Here is a 25724-nt window from a genome sequence, read left to right on the forward strand (position 1 = left end):
AATTCTACCAAAGGTAAATGTTCATCTCAGTTACCTTGGAATTCTAGGGTACATGCTCTCAACATATCTTCAAGTGTTTGTATTGTCCGTTCGCTCTGACCATCAGTCTGTGGATGGTAAGCTGTACTTAAACACAACTTGGTACCCAATTCCTCTTGTAGACTTTTCCAAAATCGTGAGGTGAAACGGCTGTCATGATCTAAAACAATCGTTAATGGAACACCGTGAAGCCTCACAATTTCCTTCACATAAGAATTCGCAAGCTTTTCTATAGACCATTTCTCCTTGGCTGCTGTGAAATGCGCACTCTTAGTGAATCGATCAACGATCACCCAAATCATGTCGTGACCACTTTTTGTTCTGGGCAGTTTAGTGACAAAATCCATAGCAATATCTTCCCACTTACCCATATGCATAGGCAAAGGTTCTAAACCCCCGTACGGTTTCTGATGTTGTGTCTTAAAGCTTGCACAAGTCACTCACTCGGCCACATACTTTGCAACATCAAGCTTCATCGTCAGCCACCAGTAGTAGGGTTTCAGGTCCCTATACATTTTAGTGCTACTAGGATGAATCGAGTACATGGTCTTGTGAGCTTCTTCCATAAAAAGATCTCTGAATCCTCCTGTCTTAGGTATCCAAATCCGATCTTGGAACATCTTCAGTCCATGACTGTTTATACCGAACACCAACGTTTTTCCCAAACGTTCCTCCTTTCGGTCATTTTTCTCAGAAGCTTCCTCTTGAGCTTTCTTTATACTTTCCACAATTGTCGAGACAACTTCAATTCTCAACGCTCTTGGCCTTTTCCTTTCAAGATTGACTTTCCGACTGAGAGCATCATCAACAACATTTGCTTTACCGGGGTGGTAAAGTATCTTACAATCGTAGTCCTTAAGTAATTCTAGCCAACGTCGTTGCCTCATATTCAATTCCTTCTGATTAAATAGATATTGGAGACTCTTATGATCAGTGAAAAGTTTGCACTTCGTGCCATAGAGGTAATGCCTCCATATTTTCAGAGCAAAAACTACGGCTGCCAACTCCAAATCATGAGTAGGGTAGTTCTTTTCGTGCTCCTTCAACTGTTGAGACGCATATGCTATCACCTTTTCTCTTTGGGACAAAACACAACCCAATCCAACCCCATACGCATTGCTATAAACAGCGAAGTCTTCAACTCCATCGGGTAGACAAAGTATCGGTGCCTCACATCGTTTCTTCTTTAGCTTCTCGAATGCTTCTTTATGCTTATCACTCCAAGCATAAGTAGCTCCTTTGTGGGTCAAAGCTGTTAATGGAGTAGCGATCGAAGAAAAGCCTTAGATAAATCTTCGGTAATATCCGGCTAATCCTAAAAAGCTTCGGATCTCCGTGTGACTTTTCGGTTGTTCCAACTTCATCACAACTTTGATCTTCGTTGTATCAACCATTATCCCTTCTTGGTTGACCATGTGACCTAAGAATTGGACTTCTCGAATCCAAAAATCACATTTAGAGAACTTTGCATATAGCTTCTCCTTCTTCAGCACTTCCAACACTTCTCGCAAGTGTCTGCCATGCTCCTCTTGGCTTTTCGAGTAAATCAGAATGTCATCTACGAACACTATCACAGATTTATCTAGGAACAGATTACAAACCCTGTTCATTAAATCCATGAATGCTGCTAGTGCATTGGTTAGTCCAAACGACATAACCAAAAACTCATAGTGTCCATATTGTGTTCTGAATGCAGTCATCTCTATATCCTGCTCTCTTACTTTCAGTTGATGATATCCTGACCTAAGATTGATCTTCGAGAAATAGCTCGAACCTTGTAGTTGATCGAACAGGTCATCAATCCTCGACAATGGATATCTATTCTTTATTTTTTTTCCTTATTCAGCTCTCTATAATCGATGCACATTCTCATACTTTCATCTTTCTTCTTCACGAATAACATCGGAGCTCCCCAGGATGATGAACTAGGTATAATGAAACCTTTGTCCAATAACTCCTGGAGTTGCATCATCAGCTCCTTCATCTCTGTCAGTGCTAATCGGTAATGTGCTTTTACTATCAGCGTCGTCCCTGGTAACAAGTCTATTCTAAACTCCACTTGTCTATCAGGCGGTAATCCGGGAAGATCTTCGGGAAATACTTCCGGATAATCACATACGACAGGAATGCTCTGCATCGCCTTTTTCTCCTTCTTAGAATCGATCACAAATGCTAGATACGATGTACATCCTTTGGCCAAACACTTTCTGGATTTCATTAATGAAATGATTCCAGAATTTACTTTGCGTTTATATCCATACACCATAAACGAATCCTTCACAGGTGGGTTTACTTTGACTATCTTCTTCTTGCACAATATCTCGGCATCATTGGTGCTAAGCCAATCCATTCCAAGCACGATGTCGAAACCGTTTAGTTCAATAGGCAAGAATTCCTCGTGGAATTTATTCCCATTCAAGTCAATTAAGATGTTTTTCATACGATGGCTAACAGGTACAAACTTGCCACTAGAAATTTCTACTAATAAGGCATTATCTAGTCTATCAATAGGCAAAGGTAGTTTTCTACCAAATTCATGCAAAATAAAGGAGTAGTTGGCTCCAGAATCAAATAAAATTTGGGCAGGAAATTTGTTTACGAGAAAGGTACCTGAAGCGACAGCAACTTCATCTTTAGCAGCTTCCAATGTCATTTGGAATGCTCTCACCTTCGGCTTTGGCGGAATGTTGGGTCTTGCTGCCTCCTTCTTTTTCGGACAATCCCTCGACATGTGTCCCTCCTCACCACAACCATAACAAACTTTCTTAGTGAGGGTGCATTCATTGGCATAGTGCCCTGGCTTTCCACATTTAAAACATGTGGCCACCACTTCACATTTCCCATGATGCTTCTTTTTACATTTTTCGCACCACTTGGCTTCGCCTCCACCTCCCCTCGAACCAGACTTCGAGAATTTGTTTTTCTTGTTGGACCCTGAACGTCCATCGAACTTCCTCTTTTCACCAACCTCTATCCTTTCCAGACCCTTTTTCTTCTGCTGGGCCTCCACATTCTTAGTTGCTCGAACAACTGTTTTCAGAGTGGTTGCCATCTTGACTGTCGGGCCAAAGTCGGCAGGCAGTCCATTAGCAAACCTCTCAATCTTGGAGAGTTCCGTTGGTACTAGGTATGGAAATAACTTCATTTTCTCAGTGAATGCAGTAGCATAGTCATCTATGCTCATCCTCCTCTTCTTCAAGTTTTGGAACTCATTGTTCAGATCAATCAGATCTATCTCTGAACAATATTGCACCCTTAACTGTTCCAAGAAATCCTCCCATGACATTTTCAGGGCTTCTCCTCGTGGCATAGTATCTGCCAACAACTTCCACCAACTCAAGACTCCAGTCTTTAGTTGTCTAACTGCAAAGACAGTCTTCTGTTTGTTGCTACAGTCGCAACTTTCAAATACCATCGCCATTTCGGAGATCCAATCCATAATCTCAACAGGCTTTGGGCTTCCAGAAAGACTTGGCGGCTTGGCGCCCAATAAATTCTTGTACATTCGCCCATCCTTGTTGTTTCTCCTTTCCGGGTCGTTCCTTCGTTCTCCGTGAGTCCCAACTTGACTCATAATGTGACTATTGTTTCCTTCCTCTGATTGCTTGGGAACCAATTCAGGTTCCTCGATGGGTATGATAGGTTCGTCCCTATTATCATGTAACATCTATCTCATTTCATCCCTTTGTTCGGCTAACATAGCCTGAATCATGGCTTGCACCCCAGCCATTGTTATTAGTTCTGGTGTTGCTGCTACAACAGGTATTTTCTCAATCACTAGCGGTTGATTCCTGTTTTCATCCGCGTTTCCAACGCCACTCCTTGTTATCAACATTTTTTATCTATACACCGAATAAGGTGAAATTAGATCCTCAATCACGATAGATATTCAAATCATCCTTATTAATTCGAAACGTTTACATGCTAGTTCTAATACCGTAAACATATGCTTAGAATCCACATAAGGTTTCCAGATCTGGTCGGCAACATACCATAGATCCGAAATAATAATATCATATATGGCAACATATAACATTTAGCACATAAAAGCATTTTAGGCAACTTTCCTAAAATAAACTAGTGCTCGTGTCTAAAATATAGCAGACACACATCTAACAATCTCCACTTAGCATTTTAAGTTTAAGTCTAGAAATCCTACAAATTCCTAATTCGCTTAAACTAATGCTCTGATATCAACTGTGACATCCACAAAATCTCGGCCAGAAAAGACCGATTTCATTTATGTTTTTTAAAATAATTTCAGAGTAAATCCTTTTGATTTAAAAGAGTTGCGGAATTTGTTCCCAAAAACAAAATATGATAAGATAATATTTATCAAAGCATTTCATCAAGAGATGCATTTTCATTATATAATCAAAACTCGGGATGTCATGTTACGATACAGACCATAAAGCATAAACGATAACATTACAAGTCATTCAACAAATATATACATATACAGACTTGTAAACAAAAAAACTTGATGACTCATCCATCTTATGCCCTTGCACCACTTCCTGTAATACAAATAAACTGAGTGGGTCAGGCTTGGGAGCTTGGGGAGCATATAGGGTTTTCAACCCACAATAAATAATTATATTTAATTTCACCAACCAACAATAACCCGATTACCCATTCTTGTTATCCTCACTTTATGTCCCTAAAACAACATCTATCTCAAGGGACCTAATTAAGGATTTTCATCGGGACAGACATTACTGCTAAGGGGTTTCCTCAACAATAGATATCCTAAAGGCAACCATGAGGGGGATAGAGTACACCGGTGAACACATCATTCACAACACCTATAGGTTATGAACCAGCTAGCGTTCAACAAGACTGTCTAGAAAGAGTCTGTGGTGGTTATCCATACTCCGCTGAATAACTAGATCAACAACAACGACATCGAGGCCTCTCATCTGTTTATCACACATCAACTATCTACCCATGTTCTACCCAACATATTAGTAGATAAAAATATATATTTTTATACATAGTTTAAAATCTGTATAGCATGTTCAATCAATACATATTCCACATAACAGATGAGGCACACACACATAACACGTATTTCACAGAGAATAAATCAGATCTATAAGATAGAAGAAAGTGAATATACATTCACACATATAATCAACAAAATATACACATAACATGTATTTCGTATAAGTTACTTCATAATTATGTGTTAGAAGAAGGTAACTACACACTCACTTGATCAGAAGATGATTGGACAGCACTACTACTTGTAGAAGTAGTATTCTTCGCTAGATCTGGAAGATCATCACAAAAACCGGGCTTCTCGCGGGCATAGCTTCGGCTCGGGAATTTCAGTTCTCGGGATCTTCGGGGCTTCGAGACTTGCTTCGGGGCTTGGGATTGATACAGGGGCTTCGGGATATTTCTGGCACGCAAAACGATGCAAAATGGGAGAGAGAGAGAGAGAGAGAGAGAGAGAGAGAGAGAGAAGAGAATTTGGCAAAAGAATTAGGCTGCCATCGCATGCCCTTTTATAGGAGGTTGAGACCTCGCATTATGCTGGACGTAATGCTCTACACGGGGCGTACGCCTCGGAAAACGTCACTGCTTATGTCTCCGGAGTACTTGAGTGTGAGGCTGGTCACGCTTCGTTGTACGCTGGGCATACAGCCTTACGCTGGGCATAACTCGGATAAGTCTGGTCACTCCCCTTCAGATAATATCGTGTTTAATAATTAAATTTATAATTTAATTATTTAATAAAATTCAAAAAAATTCATATCTTCTTCATACGAACTTCGTTTTCGACGTTCTTTATATCCACGCGTAGGTGAGACTACGCTCTACAACTTTCGTTTAGACTCCGTCGGCTAGTTTTGACTTTTATTTTTATTATTTATTTTTAGTAGGCCGGGATAGGAAAATTCCGTTATAAATTCATAACTTCTTCATTTGACGCCCGTTTTCGTCTGTCTTTTCACCAATGCACTACTATCAACGAGATCTTCGATTCTCGTTTAGATTTTTTCAACCAACAATCACTCGATCTCGATTCGAGTATTTGGGCTGCGTACTGCTAAGTCGAAACTTCGAAAAATCATAACTTCCTCATACGAAGTCAGATTTGGGCGTTCTTTTTATGCACGCTCTCGGTTTAACGAACTCTACAACATTCGTTTAGATCACTACGGCTAAATATCAATGTAACATAAATTTCACTTTTTACGTCATTCAGTGTTGTCAGTTCTATCGCAAAACTTCGACAGATCATAACTTATTCGTTATAACTCGGACTTCGACATTCTTTATATATACGGAAACCTCATTTCAACTACTACAATATTATGTAAAAATACAAGGTTTATTTTACACTTAAATTTTGACGCTTGTTTTATTCTTAATTAAATCAAATCACATAATTAAACAATTAAGCACAAAATGTTGGATTAGTGTCTAAGTCCGTAACCATATTTGGTATGTACTTGACCCGAATGTGCATGGTCCTTTTGGGTTGCCTTCACCAAAGCAACTTGACAAGGTAATTTAATATGAGAGAGGAGATATTATGATTTATTAATATATTATAAGAATAATATATTAAAGGAGAAATCATATTTATTTAATTAGTATTAGTCATAAATTAATTAGGAATTAATTTGGTGACTAAAAGAGACAAATTAAATAAAGGGGTATAAACTGTCAAATGTGTGATAGTTGAGTTTTGGGCTAGGAAACCTAATGGACTAAGGGGGAACGAAATTATGATGAAGGATCATCATATTTTCGTCCAAGGCCTCATTCCAGAAGGTTCCTTGGGCTGCTTGGTGGCTAAGTTGTCCATTAGGGTTTTTGACTGAAACCCTAGCACCCTATAGTATAAATACATGCCCTATGCTTCAATTTGAGGTCACTTGATTCCAAGGGAACCCTAGGGCCGAAATTAGCATCATCCCTCTCTCTCTCTTAATTGCCTTCTTGCTTCAAGGTGTTTGTGAGCCATTAGAGGCACTACAATTGTGGTGCTTGCTTTCAAGAGTTCAAGAGAGTTCAAGAGATCAAGGAAACTAGTTGTTATTGCTATATAACAACAAAGGTATGTCTACTACACTTCTATGTAAATTTCGAAAATTATAGAAGCATGCCAGGGTTTATTTTGTGTTCATATAGTTGTATGTCTTATAGTGAAAACATAGATCCAATATAGGGTTGTATGCACACATAGGATTGTTTGTATAAAACCTAACAGTGGTATCAGAGCCATTGGTTTTTTGTTTTCAATTGGATTTGATGCATATTATGAACTTGATAAATTAGGGTTTAAGGCAAGTAAACCCTAAGGCTTGGTGATTTTCGCAAATTAGGGTTGCAAAACCCTAGTTGGCGATTTTTGATAGGGTTCTTAAACCCTTTTGCCTAGCCTCCAAAATTTCGAAATTAGGGTTATGAAACCCTAGGGATTTCGAAAATCCCTTGTCCCCAAGATAAGGTCCCAAGATTTTAGGGATATGGATAATACTATCTTTGTGATTATCAATTTAATTGTTTAAACTAGATAATCGAAGATCTTGTGTTATCCTTTCCATATATTTAAAAATAAAAGGATTAAATAAATTAATAGTTTAATTTTATGATAATCCCTAAAGATTTAATAATTCAAATTAATTGTTTGATTTTGATAATTATTAAATCAAAGTATTTTTGGTGTTTAAAATTTTAAATTAAATTGCCTTAATTTTCGAAAATTTTAATACACATTAAGATACTAGTATTTTTGAAATGTTTTAAAATACTCCCTTATACAATTATGATATTATAAGATTAATTATTATATGTGTATAAGAATAAGCTAGTCTTATCGCTAGTAGGCCTCATTCACGAAGCCGGTCTATAAGGTGGGTATAAGGTTGCTGCCTATAAAATGGCGCTTAATGGATGTACACTCACATCTACCGCTTGCTTGACTGGTGGAGGGTCGTTAGCCGAACGGATAGGATAGGGCACTTAATTCCTCATTAAAAGTATAATGGAAATATCAAAGTAACTACATTGTTTTACAAATTCCCACTCTTAGTTACTTTAGGGTAAAATGTGAAAATGATGCTAATCCATGGAATTACACTTCGTACCCTTGTCAAACGTTGATGGAGCGCGTGTGGTTAACCGGCACATCAATTTGGGGATGACATTGGTAGTGAAGGGTGACTCGATGTTTGTCATAGATCAATGGAGCGTGTGTGGTTCACCGGCACATTGATTAGGTGATAATGACATTGAGTGCACCACGTTGATTCGCATGGTTATTCACAAATTTGTTTGCGATCCTCGGCATCACAGTCGCAAATTTGAAATGCATATCGAGATTTAAACATGCCATTGAAAATTTCAATGAATCTCAAATATCTAGGAGTTTTCAATACATTTAAAACCTAAATTGCTTTTTCGTTTTTCATGGTGAGAATTAGTGAATCGTCATTCACGTACCTTCAAATTATTTACTTTTAGAGTACGGCATCCCTTTCTAAGTTGTAAATAATGTTGTTGGATCCTAGCCCTAATTACTCATCTGGGTGTTTAATTAGGGATTCATTTCTAATCAAACTTTGTTCTTTTTCAGATGTCTACAAACAACAACAACAACGCTTCTGGGTCATTCTCGTTGATGAACTTGTGTCAGAAAGTGACATTTGATGGTTCAAACTTCAACGAGTGGATGAGGTATATCCGCATGATCACACGCTACGAGGACAAAGAATATGTCCTCGATGAAAAACTTGAGAAGATCATCCCAGATGTTGCTACTCCTGAGGAATTGGCCGCCTTTGAGGCCCACGAGCGTGATGCCACGAAAGTTCACTGCATCATGCTGGCCACCATGAACCTCGAACTCCAAAAGTCCTATGAGGACATGTATCCCTATGAAATGCATCAGGATTTGCTGGAAAGGTATCACCAGAGCGCGAGGCAAGAGCGCTATGAGATCATTACTAACATGATCACTACTAAGATGGGGAGTGGAGAATCCCTAACCTCTCATTTGCAGAAAATGCAGAGGTATGTTGATCGTCTTCTCAAACTTAATGTTAAGTTTGATGAGGATTTGGCTATCGACATAATCCTCCACTCCTTGCCCTCCTGCTACAATCAGTTTAGGATGACCTACCATATGAACAAAGAGGAGGTCTCCTTGAGCAAGCTCCAAGGACTCTTGAGGACTGCTGAGAGCAACCTCAAAGACAAATCCGTTGCACCGTCCCCTGCTGTGGCCGCTCCTGTGATGGCGATAGGTCAAGGAAAGGGTAAAAAGAGGAAGGCTCCATGTAAGAGCCACCATAAGGGGAAACCCCGTGATGGTTCGTCCTCAAGTGGGACCAAAGTAGGCCCCGCTAAACCCTCTTCCGACCCTAAAGAAGCAGAGTGCTTCTATTGCCTTCAAAAGGGCCACTGGAAGCGAAGCTGCCCACAATATCTGCAGGACATAAGAGATGGGAAGATCAAGCCCACATTTGCAGGTATATATTCTATTAAATCTAATAACTCATCATTTGCTACTTCATGGGTTCTTGATACAGGATGTGGTTACCACATTTGTTCTGATTTGCAGGGCCTAAAAAGAAGTAGGGAAATGGAGCATGGGAAGATGAACCTGATTATGGGAAACAGAAGATCATCACCTGTAACCAAAGTCGGTGTTTATTCTTTAGTGTTGAGTAATGGGTTAGGAATAGATTTAGAGAATTGCTGTTATTCGCCAGATATGGCAAGAAACATTATTTCTTTTCACGGGTTGTTTAGACAAGGTTTCAGATATTCTTTTGATAATAGTAATGGTTCTATTAATGTTTATTTGAATGGTGTCTTTTATTTCAATGCATTACCTTGTAATGGGATTTATGAATCTTTGATGATTGTTGATAATTTTGGAAATAATGTTTTGAATATTGATTCGTCTACTAGTCTAGACAAAGCATGCTTGTGGCATTGTCGCCTTGGCCATGTCAACAAGAAACGCATAGCCCAACTCCAAAAGGATGGAGTGTTGGAGTCATTCGACCTTAGGGACGATGACACGTGTGAGTCTTGTTTACTTGGGAAGATGACCAAGTCACCCTTTACTAGCACTTGTGAAAGGGGTGAGGGTTTATTGGATCTCATACACACTGATGTGTGTGGGCCCTTTAGATCCACCACAAGGGATGCTTGCTGCTTCTACGTGACTTTTACAGATGATTATAGCAGATATGGATATATCTACTTGATCAAGCAAAAGTCGGAAACCTTTGAAAAGTTCAAAGAGTTTAAGAGTGAAGTGGAGAATCAGCTGGGCAGGAAAATCAAGATGCTTCGGTCAGACCGAGGAGGAGAGTACCTAAGTCTTGAGTTTCACGACTATCTAAAAGAATGTGGAATCGTTTCGCAATTGACGCCTCCAAGGACGCCACAATTGAATGGTGTGGCTGAGAGATGTAATCGGACCTTGTTGGACATGGTTCGTTCTATGATGAGTCGGACTTCGTTACCAATAGCTTTCTGGGGGTATGCCTTAGAGACTGCCGCCCATATACTTAACTTAGTTCCCACTAAGAAGGTTTCCAAGACTCCTCACGAGATGTGGACAGGGAAGGCTCCCTCATTGGCACATATTAAGGTTTGGGGTTGCGAGGCTTTCGTACGACGAGAGACTCACGACAAACTAGAACCTCGTAGTGAGAAGTGTTATTTCATCGGCTATCCGCAGAAGTCTTTTGGCTACCTTTTCTATAGACCAAGTGACAATGTTGTCTTCGTTGCTAGAAGAGGAGTTTTCCGAGAAAAGGAATTGATAGGCCAAGAAGACAGTAGGAGGCAAATTGAACTTGAAGAAATTCAAGATCAAAGCGATGAAGGAACCTCTGACACTGGCACTCAACTTGAGGAGGAAACTCCTGTTGAACCTGTTGACGTGTCCTTACCTCTTCGACGTTCCTCTAGGGCTAGTGTTCCACCCCAGTTTTATGGTTTTCATATTACTACTGAAGGGGATACGTTTATTAGTGATAGTACACTAGTAAATTTGGATGAACCTAGCAGCTATAGGGAAGCCATGGCAGGCCCAGAGTCCGCAAAATGGAAAGAGGCTATGGACAGCGAGATTCAGTCCATGTACGACAACCAAGTTTGGAATTTGGTTGATAATGTACCAGGTCGTAAGACAGTCGGATGCAAGTGGATCTTCAAGAAGAAGACGGACATGGATGGGAAAGTGCATACTTATAAAGCGCGATTGGTTGCGAAGGGTTTTACTCAAACTCCCGGAGTTGACTATGATGAGACCTTCTCACCAGTTGCGAAGATAAAGTCTATTAGGGTGATGCTTGCCATAGCTGCGTTTCATGATTATGAAATATGGCAGATGGACGTGAAGACCGCTTTCCTTAATGGAAAGTTGGCTGAGGATGTCTACATGAATCAGCCAGAGGGTTTTGTCGATGTGAAGCATCCAAATAGAGTATGCAAGCTTGAGAAATCTATTTATGGATTGAAACAAGCATCTCGCAGATGGAATCTTTGTTTTGATGAGAAGGTTAAAGAGTTTGGCTTTCTGCGAAGCGAAGATGAATCTTGTGTGTATGTCAAAGCCAGTGGGAGTATAATAAGCTTTCTCGTATTGTATGTCGACGACATATTACTCATAGGAAACGATATCCCAACCTTGTAGGAGGTCAAGTCCTGTCTTGGGAAATGTTTCGCTATGAAGGACCTCGGAGAAGCTGCTTATATTCCGGGAATAAGAATAGTAAGAAACAGGGAAAAAAGACTGATAGGACTCAGTCAGGATACATACTTCGAAAAAGTACTAAAGCGTTTTAGTATGGAAAATTCCAAGAAAGGGGAGTTGCCAATCCAAAGCAATACCAAGCTGAGTAAGACTCAGAGCCCGAGTACAGAGACAGAGATAGCTGATATGAGCCGAGTACCTTACGCTTCCGCAGTAGGCTCTATCATGTACGCTATGACTTGTACTCGCCCTGATGTGGCCTTCGCTTTAAGCATGGTCAGCAGATATCAAGGGAACCCTGGTAGAGCACATTGGATTGCAGTTAAGAATATTCTTAAGTACCTTCGGAGGACCAAGGAATGGTTTCTAGTCCTCGGTGGGAGTGATGACTTAAGGGTACGAGGGTACAGTGATGCTAGTTTTCAGACGGATCGGGATAACTTCCGATCGCAGTCGGGCTGGGTCTTTACCCTAAATGGAGGAGCAGTGACTTGGAAAAGTTCCAAGCAAGAGACCGTAGCTGATTCAACGTGCGAATCAGAGTATATTGCGGCGAGCGAAGCGTCAAAGGAGGATATATGGTTGAAGAATTTCATTGGAGACCTTGGAGTTGTGCCATCCATAAAGGAGCCCGTGGAAATTTTCTGTGATAATGAAGGAGCGGTTGCCTTAACCAAGGAACCAAGGGATCATGGCAGATCTCGACATATCGACAGAAAATACCACTTTATTAGACATCGGGTAGAAGAGGGACTCCTCGTTGTTAAGAGGGTATCGTCAGAGGATAACCCAGCAGATCCCCTTACGAAGGGACTGAGTAGGGTCAAGCACTTGCAGCACGCTAGGAGCGTAGGGCTGAAGGACGATATTAGTTTAGATTAGATAGGTAGGAAACTTGTAATAGATAATGTCGTATTCAACGATTGATGATTAAATAAAAGTGTGTTATTTATAAGAAAGTTTCTATCTTGTGTTGATTATTTATCTATTGTTTCGATTTTGCATGTTTTGACTTCCTGAATAATGAGATTATTCGAACAGTCCGCAATCGCTCATATGTTGGAAGTAGATATGAAGAAAGATTGTCATAAATTTGTTTGTAGATTGTCTGAAAAGTTTTAGACATAGCAAAGGTTTGCTGCAAAGTTTATGAGTGCTTATGAAATTAGTATTGAGCATTGGAACAGACCCACACTTGCTGGTATTACTTCATGAATGTCATCACAAGTGATCGCAAGATGATAATATCATATAATCTTTAAACCTAGAGATATGGTTATTGTTTGCTAGTTGATTGTACATTGATAATGCGAAAACGCATCAGTAACTTGATGTTATAAAACGTATTATTGTGTGTGGTTTAACTAGTAAATGATAAAGGCATATTAGTAGACGTTAATCTGTTCCTTTTATTCTATAAGGATAAAAGCGATATCTCGGCCACTTGATGATTTGGTTTGACTTATGTGCCGGGCCCGGTCAAGATGAAGTTGATGTGTTCAACTGAGTTCTATGTCGAACAAATCAGAGATCAAGAAATAAAATGCTAGACAATAAGTATTGTTAGCATGATATCTAGAACAGAGGATTATACGATCCCTTATCTAAAGGACAGATTATTGGTCAGAGTTGACAGCGGCTATTGGAAGCTACGATTGCTATCGGGTACGGAAGTCATATGTGAGATATAGTTACCAGACTTATCCAAGTGGGAGACTGTTGGATTAGAATCTAAGTCCGTAACCATATTTGGTATGTACTTGACCCGAATGTGCATGGTCCTTTTGGGTTGCCTTCACCAAAGCAACTTGACAAGGTAATTTAATATGAGAGAGGAGATATTATGATTTATTAATATATTATAAGAATAATATATTAAAGGAGAAATCATATTTATTTAATTAGTATTAGTCATAAATTAATTAGGAATTAATTTGGTGACTAAAAGAGACAAATTAAATAAAGGGGTATAAACTGTCAAATGTGTGATAGTTGAGTTTTGGGCTAGGAAACCTAATGGACTAAGGGGGAACGAAATTATGATGAAGGATCATCATATTTTCGTCCAAGGCCTCATTCCAGAAGGTTCCTTGGGCTGCTTGGTGGCTAAGCTGTCCATTAGGGTTTTTGACTGAAACCCTAGCACCCTATAGTATAAATACATGCCCTATGCTTCAATTTGAGGTCACTTGATTCCAAGGGAACCCTAGGGCCGAAATTAGCATCATCCCTCTCTCTCTCTTATTGCCTTCTTGCTTCAAGGTGTTTGTGAGCCATTAGAGGCACTACAATTGTGGTGCTTGCTTTCAAGAGTTCAAGAGAGTTCAAGAGATCAAGGAAACTAGTTGTTATTGCTATATAACAACAAAGGTATGTCTACTACACTTCTATGTAAATTTCGAAAATTATAGAAGCATGCCAGGGTTTATTTTGTGTTCATATAGTTGTATGTCTTATAGTGAAAACATAGATCCAATATAGGGTTGTATGCACACATAGGATTGTTTGTATAAAACCTAACACAAAACACATAATACTCAAATAATATGTTCTTATTATTTCAAAATGGGTTACAAAAGTTAACCTAGACTATTATATCAACATTAAAGACAAGCCCAAAAACACATTTAGCTGTTGTTATTGTAAGGGGCTGTTTGGCAGAGTCTGGATTTTTAAGAGGTCTGATGTAGCACCCGAAATCAGAAAGGTCAAGAAAGGAAAGGAAAACCCTAAGTCAAAGGGGTTAACTCGTCGAGTCCAAGGAGGAACTCGACGAGTCGGAGCATGATCCGTGTCGCAGCTTAAGTGGCCGACTCGGCGAGTCTGGTCTAGGTTGGGAAAACCCTAGTTCCGAGACTTGTAGCCTATTTAAGCATCTCATTCCTCTTCTATTAGCCTCATTTGTATCCCCTATTGTCCAAAAGTTATCCCACGAAACCCTAGTGCTCTCTTTGAGTGTGTGAGACAATATTGAAGGATTTTGAGTGTTCTTGAAGCCTAGAAGGAGAAGAAGGAGTTGAGGGTTCAAGAGGAAGGTTGTGGATCCAGAAGATTCATCTCTTTTGCTGCTCATTTTGGTAACAAAGTTTCCTCCTTATCTTGTTATTGTTAGATCACTTCATGTCTTTCTTTTTGAGATTTTGGACCAAGTATGATGCATTTCGGGATTTGGACGTCCTCAAGATGGATCTCTTCAGCTCTAGGTGTATCTTTTCCTAGAGACCCATAACGTATCAGTTTTTGGTGTGTTGGTAAAGCAACTTTTCCCCAAGCACTAGCCCTAGAGTGTTTTAAGCACATATCTCTTTGGTTTCACATAAAGTTTGCAACTTTATGTGGGGAATAGGCTTGGGAAGATTGGATCTACAGTTTGGAGCCACATCATGGCTTGAAAAGCCACTGTATGGTTTAAGAACTGAAGCGACTCGGCGAGTCCTTCGAGTGGACTCGGAGAGTAGTATGAAGATGGGGATGAACTCGCCGAGTTGGATGAACAACTCGGCGAGTCTGTTGAAGATGGCCTTGGAATTAGCGAGTTTGTTCTTGGACTCGGTGAGTCAATTCGCGAAACCCCAAACCCTTCAAGTTAAGACTCAGATCAATGAGTTGAGTGGGGACTCAGTGAGTTGGACAGTGCATGACTCGCAAATAGGTAGATTTCGCAAGTCAGGGGCTGACTCGACGATTCGAGTCGCGAATGAAAGGATTCTGAGTGTATGAACTCGGTGAGTCAGTAGGCAGACTCGGCGAGTAGGGTTGACCTGGAAGGTTGACTTTGACAAGGACTTTGACTTTGACCAGAGTTGACTTAGTTTGGCTTCTAGGGTTTAGTTTGGAACTAAGTGTATGTTGATATTAGTAGTTGGTGGAGCTAGTGGAGCAACGACTCAGAGAGTTGTCGGTCAGCTGCCAGAGGATCATCAGCAAAGTTCAGCAGTGCGAGGTGAGTCTCCTCACTGTTTGTATGGGTCTAAGGCACTAATGCCGGCCCATTTAGTTTATATTTGCTAGGAAGACCCGGGGGTTAGCCCTAGGCATTATGCATGAAAGACCAGGAGGCGGCTCTTGGCCCACAGTATGTTATTATGTATGATAGGAAGACCCGGAGGTTAGCCCTAGGAATATGTATGAAAGACCAGGAAGTGGCTCCTGGCGCACTGTATGCCATTGTGTATGGAAAGACCAGGAGGTGGCTCCTGGCACACTATATGCGGAGTAGCCTAGTAGAGTAGTATGTATAGTTGTTTTTGTGATACTTGCATGAAAGACCAGGGGTGGCCCTTGGCACCTGTCTGTAAGACCCAGGGAGTGGCCCCAGGAAGACCACGTGCGACCCGTGGCATAACCACAAGACTATGTTTGGAACATAGCACCTTAGCAAGACTATGTTTGGCACATAGCACCTTACTTGATTATAGATATGTTGGTTATGTATGGCTCTTAGCTAGGTATGGCATGTATGCATTAGTTGGGTTGTATGGTATGTGGTATCTGGGGAACTCACTAAGCTTCGTGCTTACGATTTTCAGTTTTGGTTTCAGGTATTTTGTTTTCAAGGAAAGGAGTCGGCTCGATCGCAGCGCATCACACTATTTTTTCCGCACACGAGATTTTTGGGATTACACTCTGAGATGGTTTTATAATAATATATTTTGATTACCGACACTTTGGTTTGTCATGATATATTATAATGAATGTTTTTTATACTGATGGTTTTATGTAATAACTTGTTTAAAAATGAAAATTTTGGCTTGAAATTGGGACGTTACATCTGAATTTCTAAGAGGGTCTGAATTTTTAAGATTTGAATTTATAACATACTGTTTGGTTGGAACATCTGAATTGCTATGCTGAATGATAAAAATGACCATTTTACCCTTCTGTATGATTTTCGTTTATTTCAGTGTCTTTGTTTTAAAAAATAATTGAACAAACTCTTTGAATAATTATAATATATATATATATATATATATATATATATATATATATATATATATATATATATATATATATATATATATATATATATAAACACAATACATAATCCAAATCAAACAAAAATAAATTCAAATCCACCAAATAATACTAAAATTCGAATAAAATCCAAACATAAATATTTTCAAACACAACACAAAAACTATTCCAATTTGTTCTTTATAAAATCAATTGAACCCTATCATTCCCGTTTTGATGTCTTTCCTATCTTGGATTTCTTCATGTGTGAGATTTGTTGCATATGATCAACATCAATCTTTGAATCAATCCTATAGCCTTCTGCAACACGAATTGGATGAATGTTAGGTTCCAACCATACTGAACAACTACAATTGATATGAGCCATACCCATGTTAAAAAAAAAAGAATTATCCATGTTACATCATGTAGAACAAAAGACCAATCAATCAAACCCTAATAAACAATTAAAAGAATTCATGAAAAAATAAAGAAATCACGCAATCTTCTTCTCCCCTGTAACTCTAACCTATGTAAATATTACATCTCAATTTCATGATTTTAGCCTATAAACAGACAATTTCATCATATATAAAGGATATAAACAAACAATTTCAGCAAACAAACAATTTTAGCAGCTAAACAACCAATTTTATCAAAAAAAAAAAAAAAAAGGGAAGAACATATCACATATCTGAAGAGGTGCATGAGCTTTGACTAGTGAGGAAGGTCTTGATTTGCCTCTTAACTCGTTTCTATGTCTTGTTCCTGTGGTTAATCTCATCATCAACATCCATGTATCAAAAAAACTTTTATTATTCATTGAAACTGAAACGTAGCAGCGTATGAGGGTAAAAGAGGGAAGGACGCATAATTTTTTTTTCCAGATACGGGCTAAAGTCTAAAACTTTAAGATGCTTTTAGAAAATTAAGAGGCTTTTATTCCTATGCTACCAAACACTCTTAATCTGAAAAATTAAGAGTTTACCTCTTAATTTGTCAATTAAGAGGCTACCAAACGGGGCATAAGTTATTTTAAGCTGCTTATTTGAAAAGTTTTAACGATTATAAAAATAGTTTTAGGAAATAGCTTAGTGAATTTGAGATTATATTTTAGTTTTTGCGTTTAGCACTACAATTTATCACTTTTAACTATTCACAAAATACTTATTGGGTTTTTTAAGTGGAAATGAAATTTATATTTAAGTTGACACTGTAATGTTATATTTAAATTAACAATTTAAGTATTTTATCCAAACTGCTCAAAAATTGTAGCTTTAAACTGATAATGGTTTACATACAATAACATATTAAATGTATTAAATAAAGTATAATATGTTAAAAGTTAAAGATATAACTTTATAAGTAGAAGTAAATATATTATTTTAATAATGCATTTAGTATAGTTATGATTACACTTTAGGTTTGATATTTATTTAATCTTATTAACAAACTTATAATCATTATTGGAAAGACACTACAATTAATCACTTTTAACTATTTACAAATATTCTTTGGGTTGTTTAAGTTCAACTAAAATTTATATTTAAATTGACCCTATAATGTTATATTCAAATTAATAATTTAAATATTTTATACAAATTGTTCCAAAATTATATCTTTAAAATGATAATGGTTTACATCCAACAATATATTAAAACTAATAAATTTATGTTAAAAGTTAAAAAAAAAACATAACTTTATAAGTAGAAGTAAAGATATTATTTACACTTTAGGTTTATTATTTATTTAACCTTATTAACCAACTTATAATTATTATTAGAAAGAAATTGAAAAGTCATGGGAGTTTCAAATGAATGTGGTGAAAGAAAAAATGTTTTCTTTATAATATAGTACTAGACGAATGCCCGCACGTTGCGCAGAAACACCTATATAGTTGAAATCTTTACAAATATATGTTTTTTTAAATATAGCAATAACATTGTTGTTAAATTTGATATAATAATTTGTATACTAAATTGATATAATGTATTGATTATTTTGAATTATATGATAATATATACATCTATTATAACTACATTATCTCAATCGTTTGAATGACTTCTATCCGCGAGTTACACATAAATAAAATTAAATTTAATATATGGTTTAATGTTATTTATAGTTGTCGTTATTGTTATTTAATTTTTTAAAATTTATTTACTTTATGTTTTAATTTCTATCATCATAATTATTTAGAACATCAAACATTGTATTATTTTAAAGGTAACAATATATTCATTTATATAGAGTTATTTTTAGGTATTGTTATTGTCAGTTATTTTAAGGTACTTATTTAAAAACTTTTAGTGATTATAAAAATATCTTTAGGAAATATTGTAGTTAAATTGATATTACAATTTAGTTTTTGGATTTATAACTATAATTTATCACTTTTAACTATTTACAAAATATTCTTTGGTTTTTTAAGTGAAATCGAAATGTATATTTAAGTTGACATTATAATGTTATATTTAAATTAACAATTTATGTATTTTGTCAAAACTGTTTAAAAGTTATAGCTTTAAACTGATAATGGTTTACAAACAAAAACATAATAAATCTAATAAATTAAGTATAATATGTTAAAAGTTAAAAACATAAGTTTATAAGTAGAAGTACATATATTATTTTAAAAATAAAATTTAGTATATTTATGATTACACTTTAGGTTTGATATTTATTTAACCTTATTAACTAACTTATAATCATTATTAGAAAGAAACTATAATTAATCACTTTTAACTATTTACCAAATATTATTTGGGTTGTTTAAGTTAAACTAAAATTTATATTTTAGTTGTCTGTGTAATGTTATATTCAAATTAATACTTTAAATATTTTATACAAATTGTTCCAAAATTGCATCTTTAAAATGATAATGGTTTACATCCAACAATATATTAAAACTAATAAATTAAATATAATATCTTAAAAGTTAAAAACATAATATTATAAGTAGAAGTAAATATATTATTTTAATATTGAAATTTAATTTATATATGATCACACTTTAGATTTGATATTTTTTTTAACCTTATTAACCAATGTATAATTATTATTAGAAAGAAATTGAAAAATCATGGGAGTTTTAAATGAATGTGGTGAAAAAAAAAATACATGAGAGTTTCAAATGAATGTGGTGAAAGGAAAAATGCTTCATTTATAATATAATATAATATGATGATAATAATATAGACAATATAGTATAGATAATTTTAATAACTAAAAGATAATTAAAACTGTCGGTGAAAAGAAATTGCAAGGGACATTTAGTTATTTTATGTCTTATAAGGGATGAAATATGCAAATTTAAATTAACGCGGGATAAAGTATGCACCTTTTTATGATATAAGGGACCATCTGAACTACTTTTAAAAATATGGATCAAACGTGGTTTTTGACAACTTAAACGGTTGACAATTCATGTAATATGTTAAATATTTAAATTAATACAATGACTTTGTTATTATTTAAATATATAAAAAATGTTTATAAATAAAATTAGTAACTATATTTTTATTATTATCTATATTATTTTCAATTAACATTAGATAAAATTGCAAAAATGGTCCCTGTGGTCTGCATTTTTTTAGGTTTTAGTCCAAACCTCGATTTTTTTGGTTTTGTGGTCATTGTGAGCTAGTTTCATTGTGTTTTTGGTCCATATGAAGAGTAAAATGACTGTAATACCCTTGGGGTATTTATTTTCCAATTTTCTTTCATTTCTTTTTAAATCTAATACTAATTTATTTATTTTAATAATTAATAAAATTAAAGAAGGGGCCCACCTCTCTTCTCTCTCTCTCTCTCTCTCTCTCTCTCTCTCTCTCTCTCTCCTGGCATTAAGAACACAATTCCTCTTTCTGTGATCGTAACAAGAAAGAATCACTCTTTTGAAGAAAAGCCCTAAACCACTTTCGACCACCATTGACAAACTGCTTCTGGAAACCATTGAATCGCCGCTTAGCTTCAGCCTCCGCCACCATAGCACGTTCGATCCTACCCCACACATTGTATCATTACAAGTTCACCATCAACAGGTTCATCACTACTATGATTAGAACTAGCTATTCTACAAATGAAATTGATGCGTTTAAAAATAATGAGTGGTTCAATCGATACTCTAAAGATGAAGAAGATAAATTGTAAGCTTGGTTAATTGATTTCAGGAACAAAAACCTATAGGATTTGGAGCTCCAAAGGGTGGTTGCATTAATGACGAGTGACATCAATTTATGTAAACAAGTTGAAGTTCTAAATGTATGCTTTGCTTTTTCCAACCCTTATACGTGAATTTTTGTTGGTTTAGAGTAAAAGTCTACAAAAACCATCCACTTTCCCCTTCGATTTTGGGTTTCGGGTCTAAATGAGAAGAGTACATGACTACAGGGGGTTGGAGATGAAGAGATGGGGTTTGAAGATTTTAGACGATGACCTCTCCTCCTCCGACTTAGTCTTTGTTAGGATGAGAAAAAACGATCGTAACCCCACCCTATCTTCTTCTTCTACCTGACATGCTCTTTGATCTCCACCATTTGACGAAGAGCATCGGGGACCAGATGACGATGATGAAGAATTGAACCCAAATCATTAGTGGGTGTATTGTCATTTGCAAATACTCAAAGAAGGAAGTGAGAATAGTTAGAATGTTCTCTGATGTTTTTGAGAACCTATTGACAGAAGTTTGGGAGACTCTTGACTGGAAAAAAATTGTTACCGGAGTCAGTGGCCGGAAATGAAGAAGAAAAAGGAAGTGGGAATAAGAGTGGATTTTTTTTCCTTGTTTTTGCAAGTGATGTGATGAGGATGACAATACGGAAGTGGGTTTTTTTGTGTGTTTGGTGTGTGGTTGATGCCCACCAAGTGTTTGATCTTTTGTCTGAATGATCTTTTGACGTTGCATGTAGTTCTTAATCGTGTTCATTGAGTTTCAGTAATTTTGCTTCATAAATGTTTGTTTCAATTTGGCATTTAAATTTCTTGAAGTAATCTTAAACTCCCTAAATAAAAAATGAGTGATGATGTCGTGGCTTCAGAGAGAGAGAGAGAGAGAGAGAGAGAGAGAGAGAGAGAGAGAGAGAGAGAGAGAGAGAGAGAGAGAGAGAGAGAGAGAGAGAGAGAGAGAGAGAGAGAGAGAGACCTAAATTAATTAATTATTTTCTTTTTTATTTAAATTAAATAGAAAAAACATAAAAATATATCAGAAAAATATTACACTCATTTCAATTTTTTACAACGGATCAAATTTACATACAATCAAAAGGACCACAAACCAAAAAAATCAAGTTTTAGACTAAAATCTCAAAAAAAAAAAAAAAATATATACCACAAAACCAATTTTAGAGTTTTGTCTTAACATTATAATATACTTTTCCATGCTGTTTTGTCTTTAACATTATGAATTTTAACCTACTCAAAATACTTTTCCAACCGCCATAGTAGGAGTCGTCGAGAAGAAAGAAACATCCACATTGTTACCCTACTGCATTAGGTCATCATCCACGTCTTTTCCTTAAAAGGCGGTTATCTTTTCCTTATAAATTAAGACTCACTTCCTCCCCAAATCCACAACATCATCAAATTCCCAAGCAATTCAAGTTTCTCTCATACCTAACGCATTTCATTCGATCTTATTCCACTAGAAAGGTAAACTACAATTTCCTTGTAAATTAATATTCAGCGATCGTTATCAATTTTGCGAATTGTATATGTTATAGGATTTTGATTCGCTTTGTTTGTGAATTTAGATGCAGATTTTTGTGAAAACCCTAACCGGGAAGACGATAACTCTCGAAGTCGAGAGCTCCGATACGATCGACAATGTTAAAACAAAGATACAGGACAAGGAAGGAATCCCTCCGGATCAACAACGTCTTATCTTCGCCGGTAAACAGCTCGAAGACGGCCGTACTCTCGCCGATTACAATATCCAAAAAGAATCGACTCTCCATCTCGTTCTCCGTCTTCGTGGAGGCATGCAAATCTTCGTCAAAACCCTAACCGGAAAGACGATCACGTTGGAGGTTGAGAGCTCCGACACCATCGACAACGTGAAGACGAAGATTCAAGACAAGGAAGGAATCCCTCCAGATCAGCAACGTCTCATCTTCGCCGGTAAACAGCTTGAGGACGGCCGTACCCTTGCCGATTACAACATCCAGAAGGAGTCCACGCTTCATCTCGTCCTCCGTCTACGTGGAGGTATGCAGATCTTCGTTAAGACCCTGACAGGGAAGACAATCACCTTGGAGGTTGAGAGCTCCGACACCATTGATAACGTTAAAACCAAAATTCAAGATAAGGAGGGGATTCCACCTGATCAACAGAGGTTGATCTTTGCAGGGAAGCAATTGGAAGATGGGCGAACTTTGGCTGATTATAACATCCAGAAGGAGTCTACTTTGCACCTTGTTCTTCGTCTTCGTGGTGGTGATCTCCGTAAGTTGAACTAGATAGCTCTGTTGGTGTTCTTTTGATATATGGGTGTTGACTGATTTTAGTGGGATACTATAATAAAAGTATGAATTTGTGTTAAGAACGATTTTTACCCTGTTTTCGTTACTTGATGTGTTTGGTGTTTGAAAATCTCTTAGGTGATATTATCGTATTTTGTAAGCTGGGTTAGCAAGTATTTTCGTGTTATAATTTAGATTATCAAAAACTAATCGGAACAGTCTGTCGTGTCAACTGTTCCTACCAGTATATGATGTATACTCTGAATATGAATATTTTTCATATTTTGAGGACTCAATTTCCATCATCATATCTAATTCCAAAAATATGGTCGTATTATGAAGATATTTTTGAAAAAAGAATAAGGAAAAAAAAAAAAAAAAAAACAGAAATTGACTATTTATCAGTAATTCGAAGCTTTTATCATTATTCATTAATCAATAATAACTAGAGGTATTTATAAAATCGTATAAACCATTCACACCAAACGACACCGTATTACGTGGTGCGGTTAGGATTAATACGGTGTGATTAGTATTGATTTGTAGTATTGATAAACCGCATTATAAACTGCACTGCATGTATATATTAATGAACATTTTTATGTATATATTAATGAACATTTTTATAATATTTGTGTGTTAATGAGAAAGTATTTGCCATTGATTTTATTTTACATGTTTTTAATTTCTGTTTTGGTTTATCTTAAAATAATAGTCATCTTTTAAAATTAAATAATATTTTTTTTTTATCAAAATACATATTCATTATTACTTAACCAACTAAACATTTAATGGAATATTAACAAAATAATAAAAAAAAAACTGTTATTTTATTTTGTATAAAGTTAATAATAATTAATTTTCTTAATCTGTTTTTAATATTATTTTTTTATTAAACAAAAAATTCTTACATTATAACTCAAACTAGGTTTTATGAAACCTAAAATCTTATTCGGTATAACATTAATTATTAAATTGTACATAAACAAACGAAATTATGACTATTTATTTATGGGGTAGAATATTTGTAATTACATTACTTTTCCCCTTTCATATTTCTTGTCGTATTTACTCTTTTTCAAAAGAAAACATAGCTTGATCCCAAGTACTTTGGTCAAGAAAACTGTATTTAGTTTTCCATTTTAACTTAAGTTTTTCTCCTAAGAAAAACTAAAATTTGACCATTGCCTTCGGTGTCCAATCAGTTCAACATCTTATATATGTGTGTTCAAAAGGACGCCAATTAAACTACATAAACCACCCACACCAAATGCGGTAGCATTGTGGTTATGCAAATTCGTATGGTTTGTAGTTTTTTGAAAATCTCAAACCGCATATATGGTACAGTTTGCGGTTTATAATAAACCGCACCGTGAACTCCCAAGGGTTATGAATTAGACTCCCAGTTTGTGCGACAAAAGTTACAAGAAGGATCGAATTCTTTGTCCCATGTGCCAATTTCTTCTCTTCACTAAAACATCTTCAAACTGCTAACATAAAGATGATGTTTCCAAGTTGAATGTTATAGTTGTTACTGTTGATAGTTAGTAGTAAGAGTATTTTTGTCATTTTATGTATATTCTATTAGACAGTTAGATAGTTGGATGTTTTAATGTAAATATGTATTGTTTTTTATATGAAGACATATGGAAGAATCATTTTGATATTATTTTACCAATTTCTCATAAGAAAATTCCCCACTTTTTAATTTTTTTTTCTAAAAGAACTGATATTGTCATATATATATATATATATATATATATATATATATATATATATATATATATATATATATATATACACACATTATTTTAATACATTTTAAGCTATATTTTGATTAATTGCAAAGATATTTTGTACTTAATAAGTTAAATTCTATTTTGCGGCAAAAAATGGACAATCTTGAAGAAAATGACCAAAACTGAAGATTACCGGAAACTTGGATGTCGAAGTTAGCATTCAACAGAGAAGAAGAAAGAAAAAGCGTGCAAAAGATTCTATGAGACCACGTGAGAATCTAAAGGCAACGACGTGGCCACTGTAGCACCTGGTTTCCGGTATGTGAATTTTATTTGAGCATTGCCCTAATTTAGCCTTAGACTCGGCGAGTCATAGGGTCCGACTCGGCGAGTAGGGACGAGACTCAGGACACGTTTTAAGTAGGCGACTCGACGAGTCCATATCCTGGACTCGGCGAGTCACCGCTGCGGGATGAAACCCTAAGTTTCAAGGGTTTGCACCCTATTTAAACTCTCATTCCGCCCCAACTCGTCCCCATTCACCCCCAGAACTCCCCCTACATCGTTTTCCCTTGTTTCCTTGAGAGTTTGAGGTGTTCTTGGTGTGTTCTTGAAGGTTTTGAAGAGTAAGAGGAGTAGATCAAGAAGAGGAGAAGGAGATCAGCCATCCTTGTGTCATTTCAACATTTCCTTTGAGGTATAACCCGTTTTCCCCTTGATTCTATGCTTAAAACTTCATTTGGTCCTTCTTGGTCAATTCCCCAAGTTTGCATGTTCATTATATGTCGTAATAAGGCGTTT

The 25724-nt window shown here is 36.3% G+C and overlaps 1 protein-coding gene across 1 annotated transcript; it reads left to right on the plus strand.

Annotated features, from left to right (window-relative positions):
* The first annotated feature begins 22236 nt into the window (after positions 1-22236).
* On the plus strand, positions 22237-23267 carry LOC145031284 (polyubiquitin 11). Its single transcript, XM_078979806.1, has 2 exons — positions 22237-22375; positions 22477-23267. Exon 2 carries the CDS (start codon positions 22477-22479, stop codon positions 23179-23181), a length of 705 nt encoding a protein of 234 aa, XP_078835932.1. The 5' UTR covers positions 22237-22375; the 3' UTR covers positions 23182-23267.
* Positions 23268-25724: the final 2457 nt, after the last annotated feature.

This window comes from Lactuca saligna, chromosome 2, assembly GCF_052625555.1.
Source record: "Lactuca saligna cultivar CGN05327 chromosome 2, ASM5262555v1, whole genome shotgun sequence".
Taxonomy (NCBI): Eukaryota; Viridiplantae; Streptophyta; class Magnoliopsida; order Asterales; family Asteraceae; genus Lactuca; species Lactuca saligna.

Excerpts from the sequence above, each read along its gene's own strand:
- LOC145031284 (XM_078979806.1), top strand. The coding sequence starts at position 22,477 with ATGCAGATTTTTGTGAAAACCCTAACCGGGAAGACGATAACTCTCGAA.